This window comes from Myxine glutinosa, chromosome 3 (genome assembly GCF_964187855.1).
Source record: "Myxine glutinosa chromosome 3, kmMyxGlut1.1, whole genome shotgun sequence".
In the NCBI taxonomy this organism is placed as follows: domain Eukaryota; kingdom Metazoa; phylum Chordata; class Myxini; order Myxiniformes; family Myxinidae; genus Myxine; species Myxine glutinosa.
This window is the reverse complement of record NC_136263.1, coordinates 181,964,501-181,988,523: the sequence shown is the minus strand read 5'-3', so window position 1 is coordinate 181,988,523 and position 24,023 is coordinate 181,964,501. Positions and strand designations below refer to the sequence as shown.

Sequence of the window (24,023 nt, the reverse complement as noted above, 5' to 3'; positions counted from 1 at the left end):
AGGTCAACCCAATATTTTTTGGCTATATCTCGCATCCCGACCTTTGTCATCCTGCAATGTGAGGTTCTACAATGCCATCTACTTTTTCAGGCTCAATGTGCTCATCGACAGCCTATTGACATGAATCCATGTACCTCATTTATGTGTTGACTCTAATCATTTCCATGATGGTGGTTCAAATTTGACCTTTAGTTTTGTTTTTACTCATGACTATGAGTTATATCAATATTACAAAAAGCGATGCTCATTACCTTCCAAGGTATTCTCCAGCCTTGGATGCAGTTGTCCCATCAGGCATGGCCTTGGGGGAAGCTTGGCCCAAGTCATTCATGAACCGGCCTGGCCTGGCATTCGCCTAGTTAGGGCAGGAATTTGGAATTTGGCCATGCTGACGGCGATACTCGCCTACTCTTTGCGAAGGACACCATGGGATTTTTTAACGTCCACCAACCCATGCTGGCAGGTGGGACTCCCAGTTCAACATCCATCCGAGGGACGGCACACAAATTGAATCGCCCTGCCTGTGAAACACCGAACTGACAGTTTTATAGCTGGGCCGGGATTCAAACCCAGGCTAGCAGCTTAGAGGCGAGTGTGCGTACCTCCAGGCCATCCTGCCCAGCCCTGAGAGACAGGGCCAACAACGATATATAGCATGATATCTCAAAAAGTAGTGGACGAGTTAAGCCAAAACATGGTGGATGAGTAGGTTTGGTGACGAGAACAAGCCGATTCAATTTTGTTTTTTGGGTCGGGTCCGAATCCAGATCCGGCCTATCAGTATGCTATATGCAGGTTAATACTTCTCAAAGTGACATAAAAATACAGTGTATCAAAGTAAACGGAAGGAGCAAACAACAACAACAACAACAACGCCGATAACAGCAGCGACTACAGCATGTTTTTCTCGTGTTCTTGTGGCACAGGAAATAAATAAATATCAGGTTAAAGAGGATTTGGGAGGGATCAGGCAGGAAAATAGGCTTGGGTATCTGGGTATCTGGGATACAAAGCGTAAACTGTTCAGCCTGGCTGATGTATGCATTCTACCGAATGCCGTTCTAGTTTGTATGCTTTCAAGTCCATTGTGTAAAGATTTTCACCTGTCAAACATGGATTTGCACCAGATCCATCCCACTCTTCCTTAGTTCAGATTAAAGGCTTTTGCTATTTGCAAAAATTATTTTGTGATAAAATGGGTTATACATCCATGCCTTGAAATGGAGCACCAGATGTTCATGAATAAAAAAAGAACCACCTTTAGAGGCCTTTTTCCCCCGCAAAGCAGGGGTTGGCCTTTTTGGGGCACCATGGTCCCCTTTTTTGAAGCAATGTTTTATGGCCGGATGGCCTTCCTGCCACCAACCCTGTTCGTCGCCTCATGCGACACACAGGGAATTACCAGTGAACTGGTACTCAATTTGCCGACCTCGGAAGGATGACAGGCTGAGTCAACCCCACTGGCGTTAATTCAGCGATCGACCGGGATTCGAACCCAGGATCCTCGGATCCCAAGCCGGCACCCTAACCGCTAAGCCAACACCAGGTATTTTACCAGATGTTCATGAATCAAAGTGATAATTGAGTATACAGGATGAGCCATTGTTTGAGCTATCCCTGGGGAGGCCACTTCAGTGAGAATAACTATACTGAAGCCTGAATTTGTCCAAAGTGTTGCTTATGTGTTATTATATTCGTGCTTTGCCTTGTAATGTGACACTTGTGTGTAACACTGCAGCGGGAGATCGTGGTGGCCTTGGAAACGGGGTTGATCTCTCGATGCGGACGTCTGTGTGTCGTCGCGCTCACAATGTGCATTGTGGAGATGGCCGACGTCATGGTGAAAATGCTACCATCCATCCTGCTGAAGCTTACGCACATCTCTGCTACCGTGACCATGGCTTCCCCCATGTTGGAATTCTTGTCTAGTGAGAGATGATGCAACACCACAGCCCACCCATTAGGTTCATTCCACTACTTTTTTTGTATACAAACTCAAGGCTCCTGGAAGGGCTAGAACAAAGAGCACTAGAGAACAGAACACAGCGAATGTGGGGAAATTCGCCAACTGCACGGTAGAGGAAAACTTGGAGAAAGAATGGGTGAGGTGAAGGAGGAGACCAAGGGAAAGGGAAAGAGGACTTCATCTTCCTCCTTTTCTTTAACGGCCACAATTATTCCCACGTTCTTGTGGGGTGAGTGGTGGGGCCCAAGTCTTTCACGAACTGGATGGCCGGGCCTGGTGTTTGATCAAGGAGTTATGGTAGGAATTTGTAATTTGTTCCCTGGTGCTGGCAATATCTCACGTACTATTCACAAAGGATGCTGTGCAATCTTTAACGTCAACCAACTAATGCTGGCAGATGGGATGGCAGGTGTAATGTCTATCTTGCCTGTGAAACACTGGGATGGCAGTTTATAACTGGACCGAGATTGAAACCGAGGCGAGACAGCTTAGAAGCGAGTGTGCGTCACTATCGGCCTCGTGCCACCTGGAAAGCGGAGGAGGGCACAGGATACAAGCACAAATGCCGCAAGATCGGGGCTGCCATAAGAGGCAGGAAGAACTGGGGTTTACATCAACAGTGGAAAATAGGGATGATTAGAGACAAGGAAATGAACGAACGATGGATGGGTATGCATGTCGAGGGAGGAGGTGGGGGTGGGGAGGGGGAGTGGGGTTGGGAGGGCGAGGAACTAAGTAGGCCGAACCAACTGAGGAATTTTTTTTTTTTTTTTGTATACAGAATTGAGGCTCGTGAAAGAGCTAACATTTATCACACAACAAATCAAACATAAACAAAATATATAAAAAGAGGGAGCGGTAGACAAGATGGGGAGAGAAGCGGAAGCACACAAACACAACATTTGAGAGCAGGGACATCGGGAGATGTGTGGGAGGGAGAGGGCTTGGGGGGAGGAGGCGTGGGAAGGGGGGGGAGGGGCGTGGAAGAAGTATAAAACACAAGGACACCAAGGACTTCCAGAAAAGAAGTTGGTATTTCAAAAAAGTGGATTTGGGGTGAAATTAGTGGGGGTAGAAAAGATCAAGGTTTTGGATGGGGGAAGATAAGAGATGGTGGTGAACAGCTGTTTTAAAGACCTGGAGGGAGGAGTGGGATTGAAGAGAGTGAGGGAGTTTGTTCCAGAGGTGGGAGAAAAGAGGAATGAAGGAGTGAAGGTGAGCAGAGAGTCTTGATTTTGGCAGTTTAACCATAAGAGGGTTGCTGGCAGATATTGTGCGACCTGTAGGAATATTTGGGGGACAGAGCCCAGAGAGAGCTTGGGGGGCAAGGCCAGAGAGGAGTCGGTAGAAGACGGAAAGACCACCAACCTGCCTGCGGTGAGTGAGTGAAAGGCCCTCGGAGTTAGCTTCATCGCGGGAGATTCCAATGATTCTGAACGCTTTGGTTTCAACAGCGTGAAGACGAGCTAGGTGTGAGGCAGGAGCACCAGCCCAGAGGGGAGAGCAGTATTCCATTGAGCTGCGGATGAAAGCCTTATATGTGGTGAGGAGCTCAGGTGTGCCAAGGAAGGACTTCGCACGACGGAGGATGCCCAGTCGGCGACTGGCTTTGGAGGCCAGATTTGAAATGTGGTTTTCCCAGGAAAGATCATGGCAGATAGTGAGACCCAAAAGCTTGAGTGACAGAACTTCTTGGAGAGGATTATTCAGAAAGTGGATGGGAGGGTTGTCCAGTCGGTCTTTTCGGAGAGACATCGTAAGAGTGTGAGATTTGTCAGGATTGAAAGACATGTCCCACTTGTTTGCCAAGTCCGTGATTTTGTCTAGGTCTGCAGAGAGTGAGGCGGCTGCAGACTGTCGATCTGAGGGATGAGGAATGGAGCGACAGAGAGTAGAGTCATCAGCAAAGAGATAGAGAGGATTTTCCAAGAGAGTCAGAGAGATCATTGATGAAGACCAGAAAAAGCACAGGGCCCAGAACACTGCCTTGGGGAACTCCAATCTGAACAGGAAGAGGAGATGAGAGAAACCCATTCAGGGCCACATGTTGAGTAAGACTAGAGAGGAAGTCCGCCAGCCATGCGTGGAGATTTCCATGGATACCAAAGGAGGAGAGTTTGGTGAGCAGAGCGGGGTGCCAGACCGTATCGAAGGCACGTGATATGTCAAGGGAGACAGCTCTAATTTCCTGTTTGGCATTGAGGACCTCCATCCATTGTTGAGAAAGCAGAAGCATCATGTCCAGAGTAGAGTGACCTGGTCTGAAACCAAATTGATGATCAGAGATCAAGCCATTGGAGAAGAGGAAAGATTTCATATCCGAAGTAATGATGGATTCCATGACTTTGCTGATAATTGGGAGAAGGCTGATTGGTCTGTAGTTGCTAGGATCTGTTTTTGCACCTTTTTTGTGCATGGCGGTGATGTTGGCTGATTTCCAAGCAGATGGCAGATGACCTTGAGCAAAAGAGAGGGTGAAGAGAACAGAGAGAGGGAGTGAAAGAGCGGAAGAACAGGATTTTAGGACCCGTGGGCTTATGCCGTCAGGTCCAGTTGCAGAATCAGAGTTGAGGGTTGACAGAAACTTTTCCACCTTGTCAGGAGGAAAGGACACAGAGTCCAGGAGCAGCTGGGTACGACTGGGTATGGTGGGTACAGAGAGGGATGGGTTTGGGACACAAGATTTAGAGGCAAACACAGAGTTGAGGCATTCAGCTTTTTGAGGCAGGATACAAACAACAACAACAACAACAACATGCATTTTAAAGGCCATTTTCCCTGCTAGAGCGGGGGTTAGCCTTGCGGTCCCCATGACAATCTTCTCCATTTTGCCCTATTTTCTGCATCTCTCCTTGTTAACCCCCTTGCCCGCATTTCTTCTTCCACCATCTTTAGCCAAGTCTTTCTCGGTCTTCCCCGTCTTCTACTTCCTTCTACATTCATTTCCATCACTCTTCTCAACCAGTCACTTTCATCCTTCCTCAACACATGACCAAACCATCTCAACCTGTTCCTCTTCACAGCATCAATCACAGGCTCTATTCCCATCATCTTTCGCAATTCATCATTTGTCTTCCTCTCTCTCAACGATACTCCGCACATCCGTCGAACCATTCGCATTTCCACCCTTTCCAACCTTCGTTGCTGCTCTACGTTCATTACCCATGTCTCGCTCCCATAAATCATAACACTTCTAACACATGCAGCATACAACTTTCCCTTCAGCTTCAACGACACTCCCCTCATCATCAGCACGCCACTCAATTCCCGAAACGTCTTCCATGCACATCTCACTCGAGCAACCGTTGCCGAGTCTGATCCACCTTCTTCATTCAGCATGTCTCAGAGGTAGCAAAATGTTTTCACACCTTCCAGCTTCACGCCGTCTCCAAGATCCAACTCAACATTTCCTCCATCTGCAGCTCCCTCTGTGCACACCTTACATTTGAATGTAGCTGCCACACTGGTTAATGACCCTCTCAGACCACTACATTTTTGATGAACCCACTCAGCGCACATTGTACACTGAATGGAGTCCACTCCGACACCCTTCCTACACACAGCACAGGGCCACTTCCCAGTTCTTTCCACCTCACCACATGCTTTACCACTTGCCATCACCTTCGTCTTTCCGATATTCACCTTCAGACCTTTTGTCTCCATACATTCCTTCCACATGTTCATCTTTTCCTTCAGTCCATCCATACTTTCCGCAATCGACACCAGATCATCTGCATACAACAACTCCCACGGTAAACCCTCCTTTACGTTCTGAGCCAGCACCTCCATCACAGCTACAAATAGTAGTGGACTTAGTACCGACCCTGATGCACTCCCACCTTCACCTCAAACTCACCACTGTTCCCGTCCTTCGTCCTTACAGCTGTGCGCGCTCTTTTGTTCATTGCCATCACTACTCTGATCAACCATTCCTCCACTCCTAACTTCCTCAATGCCCATGTCAATACTTTGCGTGGAACCCGATCGAATGCTTTCTCCAGATCAACAAACCCAAGAAACAACTTCTTCCTCTTCTCCATGTACTTCTCCTGCAACTGCCTCACAATGAAAAGCGCGTCTGTCGTTCCTCTTCCTGGCATGAATCCAAACTGCATTTCATCGATCTTCACTTTCTTCCTTATCATCCTCTCCTACACCCTTTCCAATACCTTCATTCCATGCTCCAATAACTTTATCGCTCGGTACGAGCCACACTCCAGAGGGTCACCTTTCCCCTTGTATAGAGGGACGAGGGTACTCAGTTCCCAACCACTGGAATGCGCCCTTCTTTCACCACCAGATTACAGATCTCTGTCATTCTCTTCACACCCCAACTTCCTGCTGCCTTCAACATATCTCCCACAACTCCCGTCGGCCCTCCCGCTTTTCTACCCTTCATTGCTTTTATCGCTTCCTCAACTTCCTTCTCAGTTATCTTCTCTGCCGGTCCTAAAACTGGGTTACTCTCTATGTTGCCATCCCATTCATTCTCTGTATTCAACAGCATTTCCATACATCTTTTCCATCTTCCTTTAATTCCATCTGGGTCGACAACGATTTGTCCCACTTCATCCTTCAAGCAACTCACCCCCATCACATCACACCTCTCTTTCGCTATCTGCTTTGCAATCCTGAATACTGCTTTCTGACCCTCTTCCGAATCCAAGCGTTCTCCGAACATTTTCCTACATGCCTCCTGCGCCTTTGGTACCTCTTTCTTTGCAGCCTTCCTGGCTGCCTTATAACTTTCATGCTCTGCTGTTTCTGCTCCCGTACCCTTCGCCTTCTGCCACTCCTTGAACTTCTTCCTCTTCTCGTCAATCCTCTTTCCAACTTCATCATCCTACCACCATGTTTCCGAGTGCCTCGGTGGTCCTTTTGTCCATCCACATACCTCACCAACGGCTCCCAACAGACGAGCTTTCATTGACATCCAACCACTTTCAAGCTCAACCACATCATCCTCGACCCTACTCAGCCTCTCTTTTAATGCCTCCCTTACTGTCACCTCTTTCAACCTCCACACCTTCATTCTCGGTTGGTACTTCACCCGCCGAGCTCTCCTCGCACCTTTCACCCTTACGTCGCAGACAACCAAGTGGTGCTGTGAAACAGCCTCCTCCCCCGGGATCACCTTTGTGTCCCGGAGGTGCCCCCTATCTCGCCTACGCACCATCAGGTAGTCAACGGTTGTCATCGACCCACCTGACGTGTATGTAACAATCTTATTATCCTCTTTCTGGAACTGAGTATTACAAATCAACAAATCAGCTCCATCAGCAAACTCCAAAATCCTTTCACCTTCTCCATTTCTCACACCATATCCGTAACCCCCATGAACTCCCTCAAAACCATCCATACTCCTTCCCACATGTCCATTTAGGTCTCCTCCTACCACAACAACTTCCTTATCTTTCACGTTTTCCATCAGCTTCTCCATCGCACACCAGAACTTGTCCTTCTCTTCATCGCTTCGACCAACCTGCGGAGCATATCCCGAGATGACGTTCACCAAGAGCTTTCCAATCATCATTTTCACCATCATCAACCTATCACTCACTCTAGTCACACTCACCACACTGTCTACAAACTCCTCAGAAAACAGGACACCAACACCATTCACGCCCTCCGGGCACCCTTGCCACACAAACTTTTATTTCTGTCCCTGCCTACCCTTCACCATTCTCACACCACTTCCCTTCCATCTCGTCTCTTGCACACAACATATGTCCACTCTTCTTCTGACCAATACTTCCACCACTTCTCCTCATCTCCCTGTCATTGTCCCAACATTCCATGTCCCAAACCTCAGAAACCGATCTCCACTTCGGGCTGTACCCTGCCCACATGTAGTTGTAATTGTCATGGTTCTCTTTTTGAGGCAATGTTTTTATGGCCGGATGCCTTTTATGGCCGGATGAGGCAGGATGACTCACAAAATTAATATAACCAATCAGGCATTGAAAAGTCACAGTGATGAGTACACTATACAAGCAAGAACCAACATAGATTGAAGAAGACAACAGAGACAAATTGGGAACGGTGTCCTTGGCTGAGGGAGCAGGTCACTCAGGGAAGGGAAAGCTGCCACCGCAGGAAGCCAGAACATGTCGTGTTAGGGAGTTGTGCTTATGTGAGGCTGTCGAGTGTCAGGGGATGAAGGGGTAAATCATTGATCTGAAACTTTCACTAAGCCCGGCCCACCATCAAATGGCTGCTGCTCATAGTTTGAAAAAGGATAGCTAATCCAGAAATTCTAATAAGATTTGACTAAGCATTTTGCCAAAAGGTGAGGAACTCTAAGTTGAAGTTTTGTGCAATTATTCTCCCTAAAGGGTTTTAGTTTCAGAAATTTGAAACGTGTTGTTTTGAGTGGCAAATGCGAGCAATTAGCATTTCACCGTTTGCATCATGGAAGTCGAGATGCACAGCGTGTCAGAACACACTTAAGGTATGCTCGGCCAGCACGGGGATGAAATGTGCTGGTCGAAGGCCTGCTGCTGGTAGAAATGGGGGGCATTCTTGTTTCTTCCCCACATGCAGGAACATTGTCTCATTTGATTGGAAGATTGATGAGAGACTTTGATTCAGAAGTTCCATTTGCTAATGTCTGGGATGTTTCTCTGCAGCACTCGTCAGGATCCCAATCTTGTACTCAAACTTTGTGGCCGAGCAGTACATCAGCGTTTTTGCCATTTGTCTGCCTTACACGAATCCGTTCAAGTAAGCTTCACACTGCAACCCTGACCCTTCTGTATGTTTGCACAATAAGAGCTGTTGCTGTCGATTTGTTTTGAATTGTTTCATTTGTCAACAAGTGCATGTATTGTAAGTTTGGTGTATTAAAAATGTGAAGTACAATATTGACGTCAATTTGTTTTTGTTTTATGCCTCTGCAGCTCTAGACATCGTTTTCGGCTTGCCCGCCCGGTTTTGTGTGCGTTCGTCTGTGCTTCCGGTGCAGGTTTTCGTTACCGTGATAATTTGTGAACCGCTCAAGCGATTTTGACCAAACTGGGTACAAGTATGTACTTGTGATGCAAAGATGAACTGATTAAATTTTGAGTCAAAGATCAAAGGTCATGTGACCTTTAGATGAAATAGCAGATTTTCTTTTTGACCAAACGACGACTTGTGAACCACAGAAGTGATTTCAACCAAAATTGGCACAAATATGGACTGAGATTCAAAGACGAACTGATTCAATTTTGAGTTCAACAGGTCAAAGGTTATGCGCCATTTTAATCAAGATCCAATGTAACAGTGCGTTGACGTCGAACGTGGGTGGCGGCATATCCAATGCCGTATTATTTTTAAGGTTTAAGAAAAATATGCAATTATATTTGTTTGTTTCATGCATCATCTCTCATCTCCATTCAAGTGGTCACCTTTTGGGGGAACCATTTGTGAAGCTGATAATGCAGGTTTTGCTTTGCTAATCTGTGCCCAATAAGGCCTTCAATTTAAAGAGGATAGTGGATTCTAATAACCAAATAATTGATGTTCTTTCCACAGGTTCAACCAGTACATCGTGTCTTTGGCACATCATGTCATTGCCATGTGGTTCATCCGATGTCGTTTGCCATTCCGCAAAGACTTTGTGCAATACATCACCAAGGTAACCGTCCTGGAAACGTGTCACCAAGATGGCCATTGCTGCAATTTGAACAATGTTCAGGCACTTGTTATAAAAATGATAACTTCAAGAATATGTGAAGCGATGGCAATTCATCAACTTTTTCTGTTTTTAATATGATTGATTAAGATACATATATATTTTTTACGTATGGGCTCTGGCAGGGTTTACGTTCCAATGCATTGCTGCCCTTTGATGACACTGCGTCAGCACATGCAGCGAGCAATGACCAAAGCAACTTCCGTGCTCGTAGCACCAGCCTCAACGATAAGCCTGCCCGCAGGTAAGGTTGCTTGTTACCATTGAGGTTGTAGAAGCTGGCCAGGTTGATGAGTCAGCATACTGACGTTTCCTGAAAGAAGGGAGAAAAATTTCCGACATTGTGCTTTGCTAGCAACATGATAAACCTATTGTTGTCCGAGTGGATCAGGTGCTTGTGTGTCTATGTCAGACAGCAACTATGCCGTGTGTGTGTGTGTGTGTGTGTGTGTGTGTGTGTGTGTGTGTGTGTGTGTGTGTGTGTGTGTGTGTGTGTGTGTGTGTGTGTGTGTGTGTGTGTGTGTGTGTGTATGTTTTTATTTATTTATCCCCCCCCTCTCCCACCCCCATATGAATGTTGGTTATAATCTATTCCTACCTACACGGGATGTTGGCATATTCCACACTGGAGATGCTCGACATTACAAGGTATACCGATACAGTGCCGGCAGAAAGTCGACACTCCATTTGAAAATTTTCTCCTTTTGTTGCCTTATAGCCTGGAATTAAAATGCATTAAATCAGACTTTTTCCACCTTTATGTACACACCGTAAGCCACAACTTCCCCGTGAAAAAAAATCTACAAATTTCAGAAAATTTATTAAAATACAAAACTAGAATATCTTGGTTGGATAAGTGTCCACCTCCGCTCCTCCCCTTTATAATAGCAATTGTAAATTAGCTCAGGTGTAACCAATCACCTTCAAAATCACACACCAAGTTATTTCACCTCCACCTGTGTTAAATTGTAGTGATTTTGATTATTTCAGAATAAAATCAGCTGTTTCTTTAAGTTTCCTCTGGAAGTGCATTTCACAGCAAAAGCTCAACCATGAGCACCAAGGAGCTTACAAAAGATCTCCAGGATATTGTTGTGGAAAGGCACAGATCAGGGGATGGGTATAAAAATATTTCACAGGCCTTGAATATCCCTTGGAGCACAGTCAAGATAATCATTAAGAAGTGGAATGCGTATGGCACCACCAAGACCCTGCCTAGATCAGGCCGTCCCTCCAAACTGGATGACAAAGCAAGGAAGAGACTGATCAGAGAGGCCACAAAGTGGCCAAGTGGCAACTTTGAAAGAGCTACAGGTCTTTATGATGAAGCTTGGGAGATCTCCCGAGATCTTGTCGGGCGGTCACGGTTTTTCGAAGCTGTCCACGATCTTCACGCACGCTCGAAGTTAAGTAATTGTTCACAATTGTATTTTTGTCGAAACTGTATTTATCTTACGTGTGTGTACCGATAGTGTGTCCCTCGGAAGATTCTCGATGTTAATCTTTCATACCTGCATAAAAGAGTCGAGTATTTCGTGCCGCGCGGCCTTGTTGTTGAAGCTTCCTACCTTGTGGCTTGGTTCTCTCCGGGCATCCAAAGTGAAGTTATTTTTCCATTCGTGTGTTTGTCAAATTTCAACTCATTATTTTATCGTCGATGCGTTATTGTTTGTTTATAGTTAGTTTTGGTTTGAATTTCCTGTAACTCGTAATTAATTAATCATGTTCTGTTTGCTCCGCTTGTGCGGCTTTGTACCCTGAGGCTACCCCCGTCGGTGGTTGTTAACTTAAGTTCCCTACTTCGTGTTTTGCTTGGTTCTTAGATTTTTCCCTTCTCCCCCGAACATCTACTCTTTGTCTAACGTTTTAAATCCCCACCCCCCTAAAAACCTAAAAAAAAAACTAAAAACATTTATTTCCTTTTCTCCACGTGTGCTATTTCAGGTGATTCTGTCCACGTGCGCTGTCTCGCCCCGCCCCCATTATCTCCTTGCCTTACACCTTTTGCCGTGTTCACATGACTCGTGGTTGTCCCTCGAGGCCCGCTCCCCGTTGGTATTTTGTGAATATAAGATTGTTCTCCACGGTTCTGTTTAAATATTATTTAAATATGTTTAAACTTTCCCCTGCAGTGTTTTATTCAGTGGTATATTACAACACGCTGTTTTTCTTCCTATTTAAAAGGCTTTTTTCAATTTCCTCTCCAACTCATTCCACTTCAAAAAAAAATATTCAATCTCTTATACTTCTCCCTCACGACATGGTCTAAATTCACATTCATTCCATCCCTCCTCCATCGTTCTTAATCGGATCGCTAACTTGAAAATCATAATAAACCCAATTTGTTATCAATGTTCGTCTTTCATTAATCAACCACTTTCTAAACTCCCCCCTTGCCCCTCCCCTTCAAATCCCCCCCTTGCCCCTCCACTCCTAAACTCCCCCCTTGCCCCTCCCCTCCTAAACTCCCCCCTCACCCTTCCCCTTCAAAACTCCCGCCTTGCCCCTCCACTCCTAAACTCCCCCCTTGCCCCTCCACTCCTAAACTCCCCCCTTGCCCCTCCACTCCTAAACTCCCCCCTTGCCACTCCCCTCCTAAACTCCCCCCTTACCCCTCCCCTTCAAAACTCCCCCCAACCCCTCCTCTTCAAATCTCCCCCCATACCATTCCTCTCTAATTCTCCCTCCTTCACCCTCCTCCTCAAAGCTGCCTCCTCCCCACTTCGTCTCCCTTCTATCTCATACCTCCACCTCCCCCAACCTTCTACTTTCCTCTGCCCCCCCCCCCCCCCTCCTCAAACAACCCCTCACTGTGCCTCATCCCATCACCATCAAACCTTTCGTCCTCCTCATCCTTCCCTTTCTTGTAATTCTTCTGTAATCTCTGACACACGATCAACTGCTCTCCCTACCTCCCCCTCTCATCCTTCATCTTACCCTACCCCTCCCCTCCCCTGTCCTGCACCCGATGCTCCCCTCTCTCTTCATTAATGGTATGGACCTCAAACATCCGGGGCCTTCGCTCAAACCGGACTGATCTCTCCATACAGGTTGCTTCTGACAATCCAGACTTGATCTGCTTAACAGAGACTTTCCTCCTTCAAGATGTCTCTGATTCCTAAATATCTCTTCCTGGTTACTCGCTCCTCCGGTATGATAGACCTGAGCCTCGTCCTGGTGGTGGGGTTGCTATCTTTATCAAAAACTCTCTTCCTCACTCTCCTTGCACTGCCCTCTCTCCACCTCACCCCCCAGGAGTACCTATGGCTACGGCTTCCTCTCCGCTCCCACCTTATGTTAATATGTGTTCTGTACCATCCTCCAAACAGTGATGACTCCATTTACATTTCACTGTCTGACAACATGGACCAACTTCCATCAACTCATCCCAACTCTCTCTTCCTCATATGTGGCGACTTCAACTGTCATCATGCCAGCTAGCTGGGTGTGGGTTCCTCTCTCACCAGTCATGGCACCTCAGCAAAGGACTTCTGCGACTCACTGGGACTGACACAATCTGTCAATTTCCCGACCCGGATCTCAGTCAATGCAGTATCTTCTCTTCTAGACTTGGTTATGACGAACTTCCCCGCAAATGTCTGCTTCTCTTCTTCTGCTCCAATCGGTTCTTCTGATCATGTGCTTGTTAAAGTGGACATTACTCTGGCCATTCTCAGAGCCTCCTCAGCGTCGACGAGTCTGGCATTTCACTCAGGCGGACTGGCACGGTCTTCAAGCAGCCATCAATCATCTGGCCTGGTCTCCCATCTCAACTGCCTCTGACATCAATTCTTCCTGGGAATTCTTCCAAAGCAAACTGCTATCTCTCATGCACAGATTTATCCCATCTCGTCTTCAGTTGTCTTACCCTTCCTCCCGTCCATGGTGCACTGAATCTTGTGGTGAGGCTGTTGCCCTGAAACAACTTGCCTTCGCCTCCTGGAAGGCAAATCCAACTGAAAGCAATCTCAGTTCCTTCCACCAAGCTCGGAACAAGTGTGTGTCTACCCTCAGGATTGCCAGGAAGCATTATCTCTCCACACTCAAGAATGAACTCTCAAACCTGTCTCCTTCCTCCAAATCCTGGTGGCGTCTGGTCAAATCCGTTTCTGGTGTTTGTTCCCCCTCCATCCCCTCCCTTACCTCAAATGGCTACACAGTTGACACCGTACGTGACAAAGCCGAATGCCTCAACTCTGTGTTTGCCTCAAAATCTTGTGTCCCAAACCCATCTCTCTCTGTTCCCACCTTTCCCAGTCGAATCCAACTGCTCCTGGACTCTGTGTCCTTCTCTCCTGACAAGGTGGAGAAGTTTTTGTCAAACCTCGACTTTGATTCTGCAACTGGACCAGACGGCATCAGCCCACGGGTCCGAAAATCCTGCTCTGCCACTCTATCTCACCCTCTCTCTGTTCTTTTCACCCTCTCTTTTGCTCAAGGTCATCTGCCAGCATCTTGGAAATCAGCAAACATTACCGCTTTACACAAAAAGGTGCTAAAACAGATCCTTGCAACTACAGACCAATCAGCCTGCTCCCAATTATCAGCAAAGTCATGGAATCCATCATTGCTTCGGATATCAAATCCTTCCTCTTCTCCAATGGCTTGATCTCCGATCATCAATGTGGATTCAGACCAGGTCATTCTACTCTGGACATCCTGCTTCTGCTGTCTCAACAATGGATGGAGGTCCTCAATGCCAAACAGGAAATCAGAGCTGTGTCCCTTGACATATCACGTGCCTTCGATACGGTCTAGCACCCAGCTCTGCTCACCAAACTCTCCTCCTATGGTATCCGTGGAAATCTCCACGCATGGCTTGCGGACTTCCTCTCTCGTCGTAGTCAACGTGTGGCCCTGAATGGATTTCTCTCATCTCCCCTTCCTGTTCAGGCTGGAGTTCCCCAAGGCAGTGTTCTGGGCCCTGTGCTTTTTCTGGTCTTTATCAATGATCTCTCCGACTCTCTGGAAAATCCTCTCTGTCTCTTTGCTGATGACTCCACTCTCTGCCGCTCTATTCCTCATCCCTCAGATCGGCAGTCTGCAGCCTCCTCACTCTCTGAAGACCTGGACAAAATCACAGACTGGTCAAACAAGTGGAACATGTCTTTCAATCCTGACAAATCTCACACTCTTACGATGTCTCTCTGAAAAGACCGACTGGACAACCCTCCCATCTGCTTTCTCAACAATCCTCTCCAAGAAGTTCTGTAGCTCAAGCTTTTGGGTCTCACTATCTGCCAGGATCTTTCCTGGGAAAACCACATTTCCAAGCTGGCCTCCAAAGCCAGTCGTGGACTGGGCATCCTCCGTCGTGCGAAGTCCTTCCTTGGCACACCTGAGCTCCTCACCACATACAAGGCTTTCATCCGCAGCTCAATGGAATACTGTTCTCCCCTATGGGCCGGTGCTCCTGCCTCAAACCGAGCTCGGCTTCACGCTGTTGAAACCAAAGCTTTCAGAATCATTGGAATCTCCCGCGATGAAGCTATCTCCAAGGGCCTTTCAATCACTCACTGCAGGCAGGTCGGTGGTCTTTCTGTCTTCTACCGACTCCTCTCCGGCCTTGCTCCCCCAGCTCTATCTGTGCTCTGTCCCCCAAATATTCCTACAGGTCGCACAAGATCTGCCAGCAACCCTCATGTTTAAACTGCCGAAATCTAGGCTCTCTGCTCACCTTCACTCTTTCATTCCTCTTTTCTCCCGCCTCTGGAACAAACTCCCACCCCCTTCAATCCCACTCCTCCCTCCAGGTCTTTAAAATTGCTGTTCACCACCATCTCTTATCTTCCCCCATCCAAAACCTTGATCTTTTCTACCCCTGCTAATTCACCCCACATCCACATTTTTTGAAATTCCAACTTCTTTCCTGGAAGTCCTTGCAGTATTCATATGTTTTATACCTCTCCCACCCCCCCCCCCTTCCCATTCCTCCTCCCCCAAAGCCCTCTCCCTCCCACAGATCTCTCGATGTCCTTGCTCTCAAATGTTGTTTGTGTCCTTCCCCATCTATCCCCATCTTGTCTACCGCTCCCCTTATTATATGTTTTATGTGTCGGTTTGTCTTTTTGTGTGATTAAGTTCGCTCTTTCACGAGCCTCGATCTTGTATACAAAAAAAAAAGACTGGTCACTGTGTGCATGTGACAACAATATCCCAAGCACTCTTCAAGTCTGGCCTGTACGGTGGGGTGGCAAGAAGGAAGCCTTTACTCAAAAAGCCCACCTTGAGTCCTGCATGAGGTATGCAAAAACCATTCCGGAGATTCTGAAGCCAAGTGAGAAAAAGTTTTGTGGTCTGATGGAACTTTTTGGCCTAAATGCAACATTTGGTGCAAACCCAACACAGCACATCACCCAAAGAACACCATCCCTCCTGTGAAGCATGGTGGTGGCAGCATCATGTTATGGGGATGCTTCTCATCAGCAGGGACTGGGGCACTTGTCAGGATAGAAGGGAAAATGGATGGAGCAAAATACAGAAAAATCCTGGAGGAAAACCTGCTGCCCTCTGCATGAAAACTGAAATTTGGATGGAAGTTCACCTTTCAGCATGACACTGACCCAAAGCACACAGCCATAGTTACATTGGAGTGGCTAATGAACAAATATAAATGCTATTGAGTGGCCCAGTCAGAGCCCTGACCCAAATCCAATCAAAAATCTGCCGCATACTTGAAGATTGCTGTCCATCAAAGCTCCCCACACAACTTGACTGAACTTGAACAGTTTTGTAAAGAAGAATGGGTAAATATTGCACAATTAAGGTGTGCAAAGTTGGTAGATACCTATCGCAACAGACTCACAGCTGTAATTGCTGTCAAAGTGCTTCTACCAAGTATTAACTCAGGGGGTGGACACTTATCCAACCAAGATAATCTAGTTTTGTATTCAATTAATTTTCTGAAATTTGTAGAATTTGTTTTTCACTTGGAAGTTGTGGGTTACGATGTGTAAATAAAGGTGGAAAAAGTCAGATTTAATGCAATTTAATTCCAGGCTATAAGGGACCAACAGGTGAAAATTTTGAAAGGGGGTGTAGACTTTCTATAGGCACTTTATGGATAGAGCAAAAACTTAAATATTGTCATGTTGGTTGGGTAGGCATACATAGATCCAGGTAGATCTGCATAGGTCGGTGCTTCGTCTGTAGGGATAGGAAACCTCACCTGTAATTTCTGTTTCGGCGGTTTGTTCGGATTAAGGTGTATCTTTGTCCCCATTACGAGGAATGGTGCATGATAAATAGTTCTCAGGATTATGCTAACTCCATTGTATGTCAAACCTCTGTGATTATCCCAGTGTCCCTTATGGCAATACATCACATACATTAGCTCGATCCATTCGTGCACCACATTAATTAATTCCCCCGCCGCCACAATGACTGACCGAAAAGACAAGCAGGAAGCGGCCGCGCAGTGGTACACCATGGCGATCAGATATTGACCAGGCAGGCTGAGACCCACGACCAGGAGAACTCATGATAGACAGGAGGGGGAGGGGTCAGCAACACCAAGAGCACCGATTGGAGAGTAAAGAAGGACTTGTGATTGGCCACCGACCAATGGCATGGGAGCAGGGCGCCGAGCGCTCAGCCAATGGGAGGGGACGGATGAGATCAGAAGATTCAGGAAGGCTAGAATTGACGCGCTGGTTGGAGGAGGAAGGACCAGTGACGTCAGAGGACATCTGATAAAAGAGAGCGGAGACAGACATTTTCTCTCTTCGCCTCTGTCTCTTCCCTTTGCCCTCTTGCGTTGGACTGTCCCTCTGCGTTGGATCTCTTGCCTTTGCCCTCTTGCTTGTGGACTGTCTCTTTGCGCTGGACCTTCTCTTGCTTTGGACTTTGGTGGAGGAACAAGCAGTTCGAAAGACTGTGGAGAGACGGAACGCCGTTGATTCTCTTCCCTGCGTTGGTGTGCGAACGAAGAGCATACGGGCGAGGCTTGCAGCTGAAGCTTGACGAACAAGGACGCACTGAGGCCGGGTGAACAGGGGGCGCGGGGAGGCCTGCTTCGCGCCAACACCAGAGCCACGTCGGACGGAGCCTGATCGACCTGACTAATGATTGAGATAAGCCCAAACACGAACGCAAACACGACGATTTATTTTATCAATTCTTCCATTGTTTTGTATCTGAAGTCTGTGTGGGGATGTCCCGATTTAGGAAACTTAATTACCTGCGCGTTCTTGTTTTTGGCATCCGTGGCGCCTTGTTCTTTTGTACCTAAATTCCGTTTCTTGTGAGTTTAATTTCCTGCAGGTTTAAGACTGCCCGGCGAGATCGTGTCAGGTAAATCTCGCCGCTTCTTCCTCTTTCCCTCTTTACCCTGCGCACGTGTATAGGAAATCCGCCATTGAACGTCGCCTCGGAGTTAAAGCTCGCTTTGGCTATCCGCGATTTCCCCTGTCTTAACCGAGGGGCAATCGCATGACAATATTGTTGTTTTGAACAACCGCGACAACCTCTTAGGTACCGATTTTGTTATTGTGGCACTTTCTTTCGACCAATCGTGGTTTTTGACCTGGTTGTGATGGCTATCTGCACCACGAGGCTTTCTCGCACTGTTAATGTAATGGAGCCGAAGTGTAAAACAATAGATTAAAGTGATTCTTTTAATTTTTGTTTAATCGCTGTGTATATATATACAGACTTGGCATTTAATATGGATTATTTTTTTTTCTTGACTTGGGTTTACTTTCTGACCTCAGTATATCAATCTGGTGAGTTTCTTTTACACTTCGGTGATTTATTTGTTAAAAGAACCATGTCACTGATTGTCTGTTGCAGCAAGAAGTCAATAACAGGATTATTTATATCACAGGTGGCATGACAAAATGTACGGACAGGTACATTTGACGATTGACTTCACAATTGGGTATATAAGGGTTGTTGCGTTCTGTATTAGTGGAAAACAACTGCTGCACGCCTACAAAAGTTATTGCCGCTTCCTCTGGAGATGGTCCGTCAACTCGACAATGCTGTTTGTCATGGAGTGGTGGCTTTACGAAATTCGGGCATGAAACAGCGTGCTATTGCTCGGCAGTATGGCATCACTCAAGGTCAGGTGTCAAAGATCCTGAAACGAAATGCTCAGAGGGGTGTCCCTACTCCAATACCGAGGCCAGGACGTCCCCGCAGAACCACAAGGAGGGATGATTGCCAGCTGCACCCGTTAGTCCGCAATGGCCGTACCAAGTCAGCTAATCGGCTTAGGGCTGAGTGGCAGCAACTGACAAATGTGCCTGTATCCAGAAGGCTAGTCAACGAACGACTGGTTCAGCCAGGCTATCGTGCCAGGCGTCCCCCTGAGAAAGCCACGCCTGACCAGACAACACTGCCAGCGCCGATTGCAGTGGGCCAGAGAGCACCGTCAATGGCAGCCAGGACACTGGAATCACGTGATCTTCAGTGACGAGTCTAGATTTCTGGTCTATCGTCAAGATGGCCACGTCCGAGTGCGCAGACAAGCGCATGAAGCCTACAACGAAGATTGTATAGTGCCAAGAGTCCAAGCTGGAGGTGGTGGGGTGACTGTTTGGGCTGCTTTTCATGCAGGCGGCAAAACTGACCTGGTTGTTCTGAATGGAAACCTGAACCAGTTCAAGTACAGGGCCATTCTGGAAGAAACATTGCTTCCATTTGCTCGTGCAGCCTTTCGAGGAAACTTTGTCTTCCAAGATGACAATGCACGGCCTCATCGTGCTCGCATGATCCAACACTTTCTTGCTGACCGTGGTGTAGAGCATATGGAGTGGCCTGCCATGTTCCCAGATATGAATCCGATAGAGAACTTGTGGGCAGAATTAACGCGTCAAATCGACCACTTGGACCAGCAGCCGACCTCTGTGCGTGAATTGCAGCAGGCTATTGTCACTGCATGGCAAGCGATTCCTGTCCAAACCTTGGCAAATCTCGTGAGCAGCATGCCTCAATGTGTACGTGCTCTCCTGAATGCTCGTGGGGGTTACACGAAGTACTGAACTGTAATTTTACTGTCCGTAATCCCAGTCGTAGTTTAACTTTTGTTTTTGTTAAAAAAAAATTTGGCTAATGTGCAAAATAGAGATACTTCTGGAAAACGTACAGAAGTTTAACACAGTACTGTCCGTGAATTGAGTTCAATATCAGTTTTCATCACTTTCAAGGATCAATTTATTTGCTTTGACATGTCTAATGTGGTTTTTGCTTCTTTTAAAGGTCACATTAACAAAATCGAGAATAATTTCAACATAATTCCAATGAACTTTTGGTTCTAAGACATCTTGAAAAGTAAGTTCACCCCCACAAAAAAAATATTCCATATTAAATGCCGTTTGTATATATATATATATATATATATATATATATATATATATATATATATATACAGTCATCCCTCGCTATATGGCGGTTCACTTTTCGCGGCTTCGGTACATCGCGGGTTTTTCTCGCTCGTATATGTAAAATTATATCGCGGATTTTTCACTATCGCGGGATTTTGCGGTATAAATGTATTTTTATATACTATTATTTTAAATATTTTTGTGGTAAAATAAGCATTTTCTAGCCTAAAAAATTAAAAAACGTTAAAAAAATAAGAAAAATACAGTGATTAAAACATATTACAAGAAATAAAATACTGTACATAGTGTACAGTAGAAGAGTAGACAAAGAGACAAAGAGTCGTGCGTATGGAAAACGCAGATGCGGCAGCTTCCACTTGCGCTAGTTACCCACGTAATGGGTAACTGTAATGCTCTTTCTGGCTGTGCAGTACATTCATCATCGTCATCACCTTCATCGTCATCGTCATCAGTACTGCACAGCTAATTCATCATCATCTTCATCACGCAAGTTGTAGTATTGAAGAGCCGGGGCTCTTGCTTGATACGGACGAAATGACGGGCAAGACACAAACTCGTCCGAGAAGATATTTATTCTCAAAACCAACTCGGGAACACTGAAAAGACCGTTTATCGGGCTGCATTATAAAGCACAACCAGAAACCGAAAGCCACGCCTCTCAAGCGTGGCGTGCTTCGGTGGTCACGTGATCAACAGGTGTAGCTGATTATACCCGCACGCGCGCACGCTTTGGCGGTCACGTGACCAGCCACTCTGGCGCCGGGGATCCCCGCCGGTGACGTCACCGGCTGGAGCAAGGAGATTCTAATGCTGGTCTTGCTTGGGGAACCCATGGGTCGCTACAGTATCTTCAATGGTGAGTACCCATTATAATTTTATATGTTGTTAAAATTACGTATGTTTAAGAGTGTAAAAAGTGTTTAAGAGTATAGGAAGTGTTTATAAGAGTATGGGAAAGGTTAATAAGAGTGTGGGAAAGGTTAATAAGAGTGTGGGGAGGGTCATAAAGCTTTAAAATATATATAAATAATAAAATTAAAATATGGTCGCTACTTCGCGGATTTTCGTCTATCGCGGGGGGTTCTGGAACGTAACCCCCGCGATAAACGAGGGATCACTGTATATATATATATATATATATATATATATATATATATATATATATATATATATATATATATATATATATATATATATATATATATATATATATATAAAATATTTTTTGGAAATCCGATGTACCCTCTGCAACAAGTACATTACTAGGGGGTACCGTAACTAACTAATTTGTTGTATCCTAATGACATGTTTATAATATACGTAATGTAAATCTCCATTTATGGCTGCCAAGACAGTGTTGAGCAGGGCCTTGTCTTCCCTCCATCCCTTTGCATTTTTTCACTGTTAAATGTGGTTTATTTCTCATTTATTTGTTTGATTAGCATCCATTCTCCTTTCTTCTCACTGACCATGCAACCAACGGTCCTCGAGATGAGGAAATAAACAGTTCTCATTTGAATCGGACTAATCCACAGTGTACTCGAGTCAACCAATGGTTGATAACATAATCTGAGGGAAGGTTTTAAAATGAGGTTCTGAGGAGAAAGATCAGATGATGGCCGGAATCCTCTCAGGTGGGGGTCTCTGTGTCGAGTCTGAGCCGAGGATTAGGAGAGTGATGAGCGTGAGATATCTTCAGCGATCAGAACACCATGCCAGAGCATTTCCGGGGCTCTTTGGACCCTCATCCTCCCCGTTCCCCCATCAGTAGAAGGAGGAACTGGTCCCACAAGCCTGTGGCCACTAACACTGAGCTCTCCTTAGCCAGCCGGAGGCCTGCCTCCTGGCACATCATCTGTCGGAGAATGGCAGCCTGCTTCTTCCATCCCATGTAGGCGAGGACGCCTTACTTGGATTGACCAGGCCTGAAGCAAGCCCTCTTATTTATTTATCTTCCCCACATCTTCTAATTCTGTTTCTCCCTCTGAGTGTCTGACAGCATGAGAGATTCTGCTTGAAAGAGAGGGACAATCAACAAAAACAAATCTAGATTTACCCTGACAGAGACGATAGACTTGTAATAACACCATTTTAACATGGTTTTTGATCATTTGATTGAGATTTATGGTTAGAAATGTTCACTCAAAACTTGTCACTGTTTTGTCAAATTTTGTCACTGATCGGCCATCGTACATAAAAAAAAGAAAAAAAAAGAAGACGTGGAGCATCTTTCAAAAAACAACAGGCATTTTAAGGCCATTTTCCCTGCAAGAGCGGGGGTTAGCCTTGCGGGCCCCATGACAATCTTTTCCATTTTGCCCTATTTTCTGCATCTCCCCTTGTTAACCCCCTTGCCCACATTACTTCCTCTACCACCTTTAGCCAAGTCTTTCTCGGTCTTCCCCGTCCTCTACTTCCTTCTACATTCATTTCCATCACTCTTCTCAACCAGTCACTTTCATCCTTCCTCAACACATGACCAAACCATCTCAACCTGTTTCTCTTCACAGCATCCATCACAGGCTCTATTCCCATCATCTTTCGCAATTTATTATTTGTCTTCCTCTCTCTCAACGATACTCCGCGCATCCACCGAACCATTCACATTTCCACCCTTTCCAGCCTTCGTTGCTGCTCTACGTTCATTACCCATGTCCCGCTCCCATAAATCATAACACTTCTCACACATGCAGCATACACCTTTCCCTTCATCTTCAATGACACTCCCCTCCTCGTCAGCACAGCACTCAGTTCCCAAAACTTCTTCCATGCACATCTCACTCTAGCAACCGTTGCCAAATTCCATATGACTCAAACAGTGTATGTAATAACATAATATGACCGAGGCTGCGTCCCCCACCGAGTCTGCATATGACTCAAATAATTAATCCTTTATTATCACACACTGTAAAACTGGTGATAATATCGGTTAATCAAGCAACAAACAGAAGAGAACAATTGTTACAAATAGTCTGCATTTCTTAAAGTTAAAGAGCAATAAACATCTGTTGTTGATTTTACTAGAAAGCGACTGTTTTAGATAAATTTGAAACACAACATTGCAGATCTGTTGATGCATGTTTACATAATTTCTAACTCATTTACTGTGACTTTCTGGCAAATTATTGTGCACTTTAGCTGTGGTGACATAGAAGTGATTGGGGTAAGGGTTAAAAAACGAATTGTAATTACTAAAATAATTACTATTGTTGGATTAAATCATAATATTGTTATATTTTGGAACAAGATGATGAATAATGTATCCATATGATCATTAAAATCAAGGGTCTACACTTATTTATACAAATATACCTGAAAACAAGTACAGATACATTCAAAGTACACAACCCACATGCCAAATAAATAACGTATCCTCCAGCGTGACAACAACATGCATTTTAAAGGCCATTTTCCCTGCTAGAGCGGGGGTTAGCCTTGCGGTCCCCATGACAATCTTCTCCATTTTGCCCTATTTTCTGCATCTCTCCTTGTTAACCCCCTTGCCCGCATTTCTTCTTCCACCATCTTTAGCCAAGTCTTTCTCGGTCTTCCCCGTCCTCTGCTTCCTTCTACATTCATTTCCATCACTCTTCTCAACCAGTCACTTTCATCCTTCCTCAACACATGACCAAACCATCTCAACCTGTTCCTCTTCACAGCATCAATCACAGGCTCTATTCCCATCATCTTTCGCAATTCATCATTTGTCTTCCTCTCTCTCAACGATACTCCGCACATCCGTCGAACCATTCGCATTTCCACCCTTTCCAACCTTCGTTGCTGCTCTACGTTCATTACCCATGTCTCGCACCCATAAATCATAACACTTCTCACACATGCGGCATACACCTTTCCCTTCAGCTTCAACGACACTCCCCTCATCATCAGCACGCCACTCAGTTCCCGAAACTTCTTCCATGCACATCTCACTCGAGCAAACGTTGCCGAGTCTGATCCACCTTCTCCATTCAGCATGTCTCCGAGGTAGCAAAATGTTTTCACACCTTCCAGCTTCACGCCGTCTCCAAGATCCAAC

The 24,023-nt window shown here is 45.9% G+C and overlaps 1 protein-coding gene across 8 annotated transcripts in view; it reads left to right on the top strand.

Annotated features, from left to right (window-relative positions):
- The window catches only part of TSC2 (TSC complex subunit 2), a 177,517-nt gene that overhangs the window by 100,926 nt on the left and 52,568 nt on the right, over nucleotides 1-24,023 (top strand). For all 8 annotated transcript variants that reach the window (XM_078774796.1, XM_078774795.1, XM_078774794.1 and 5 more), the window contains exons 22-25: nucleotides 1,739-1,928; nucleotides 8,596-8,689; nucleotides 9,482-9,584; nucleotides 9,767-9,885. In XM_078774796.1, coding sequence (XP_078630922.1) covers nucleotides 1,739-1,928; nucleotides 8,596-8,689; nucleotides 9,482-9,584; nucleotides 9,767-9,885 — 506 coding nt within the window. The remainder of the gene's footprint in view (nucleotides 1-1,738; nucleotides 1,929-8,595; nucleotides 8,690-9,481; nucleotides 9,585-9,766; nucleotides 9,886-24,023) is intronic.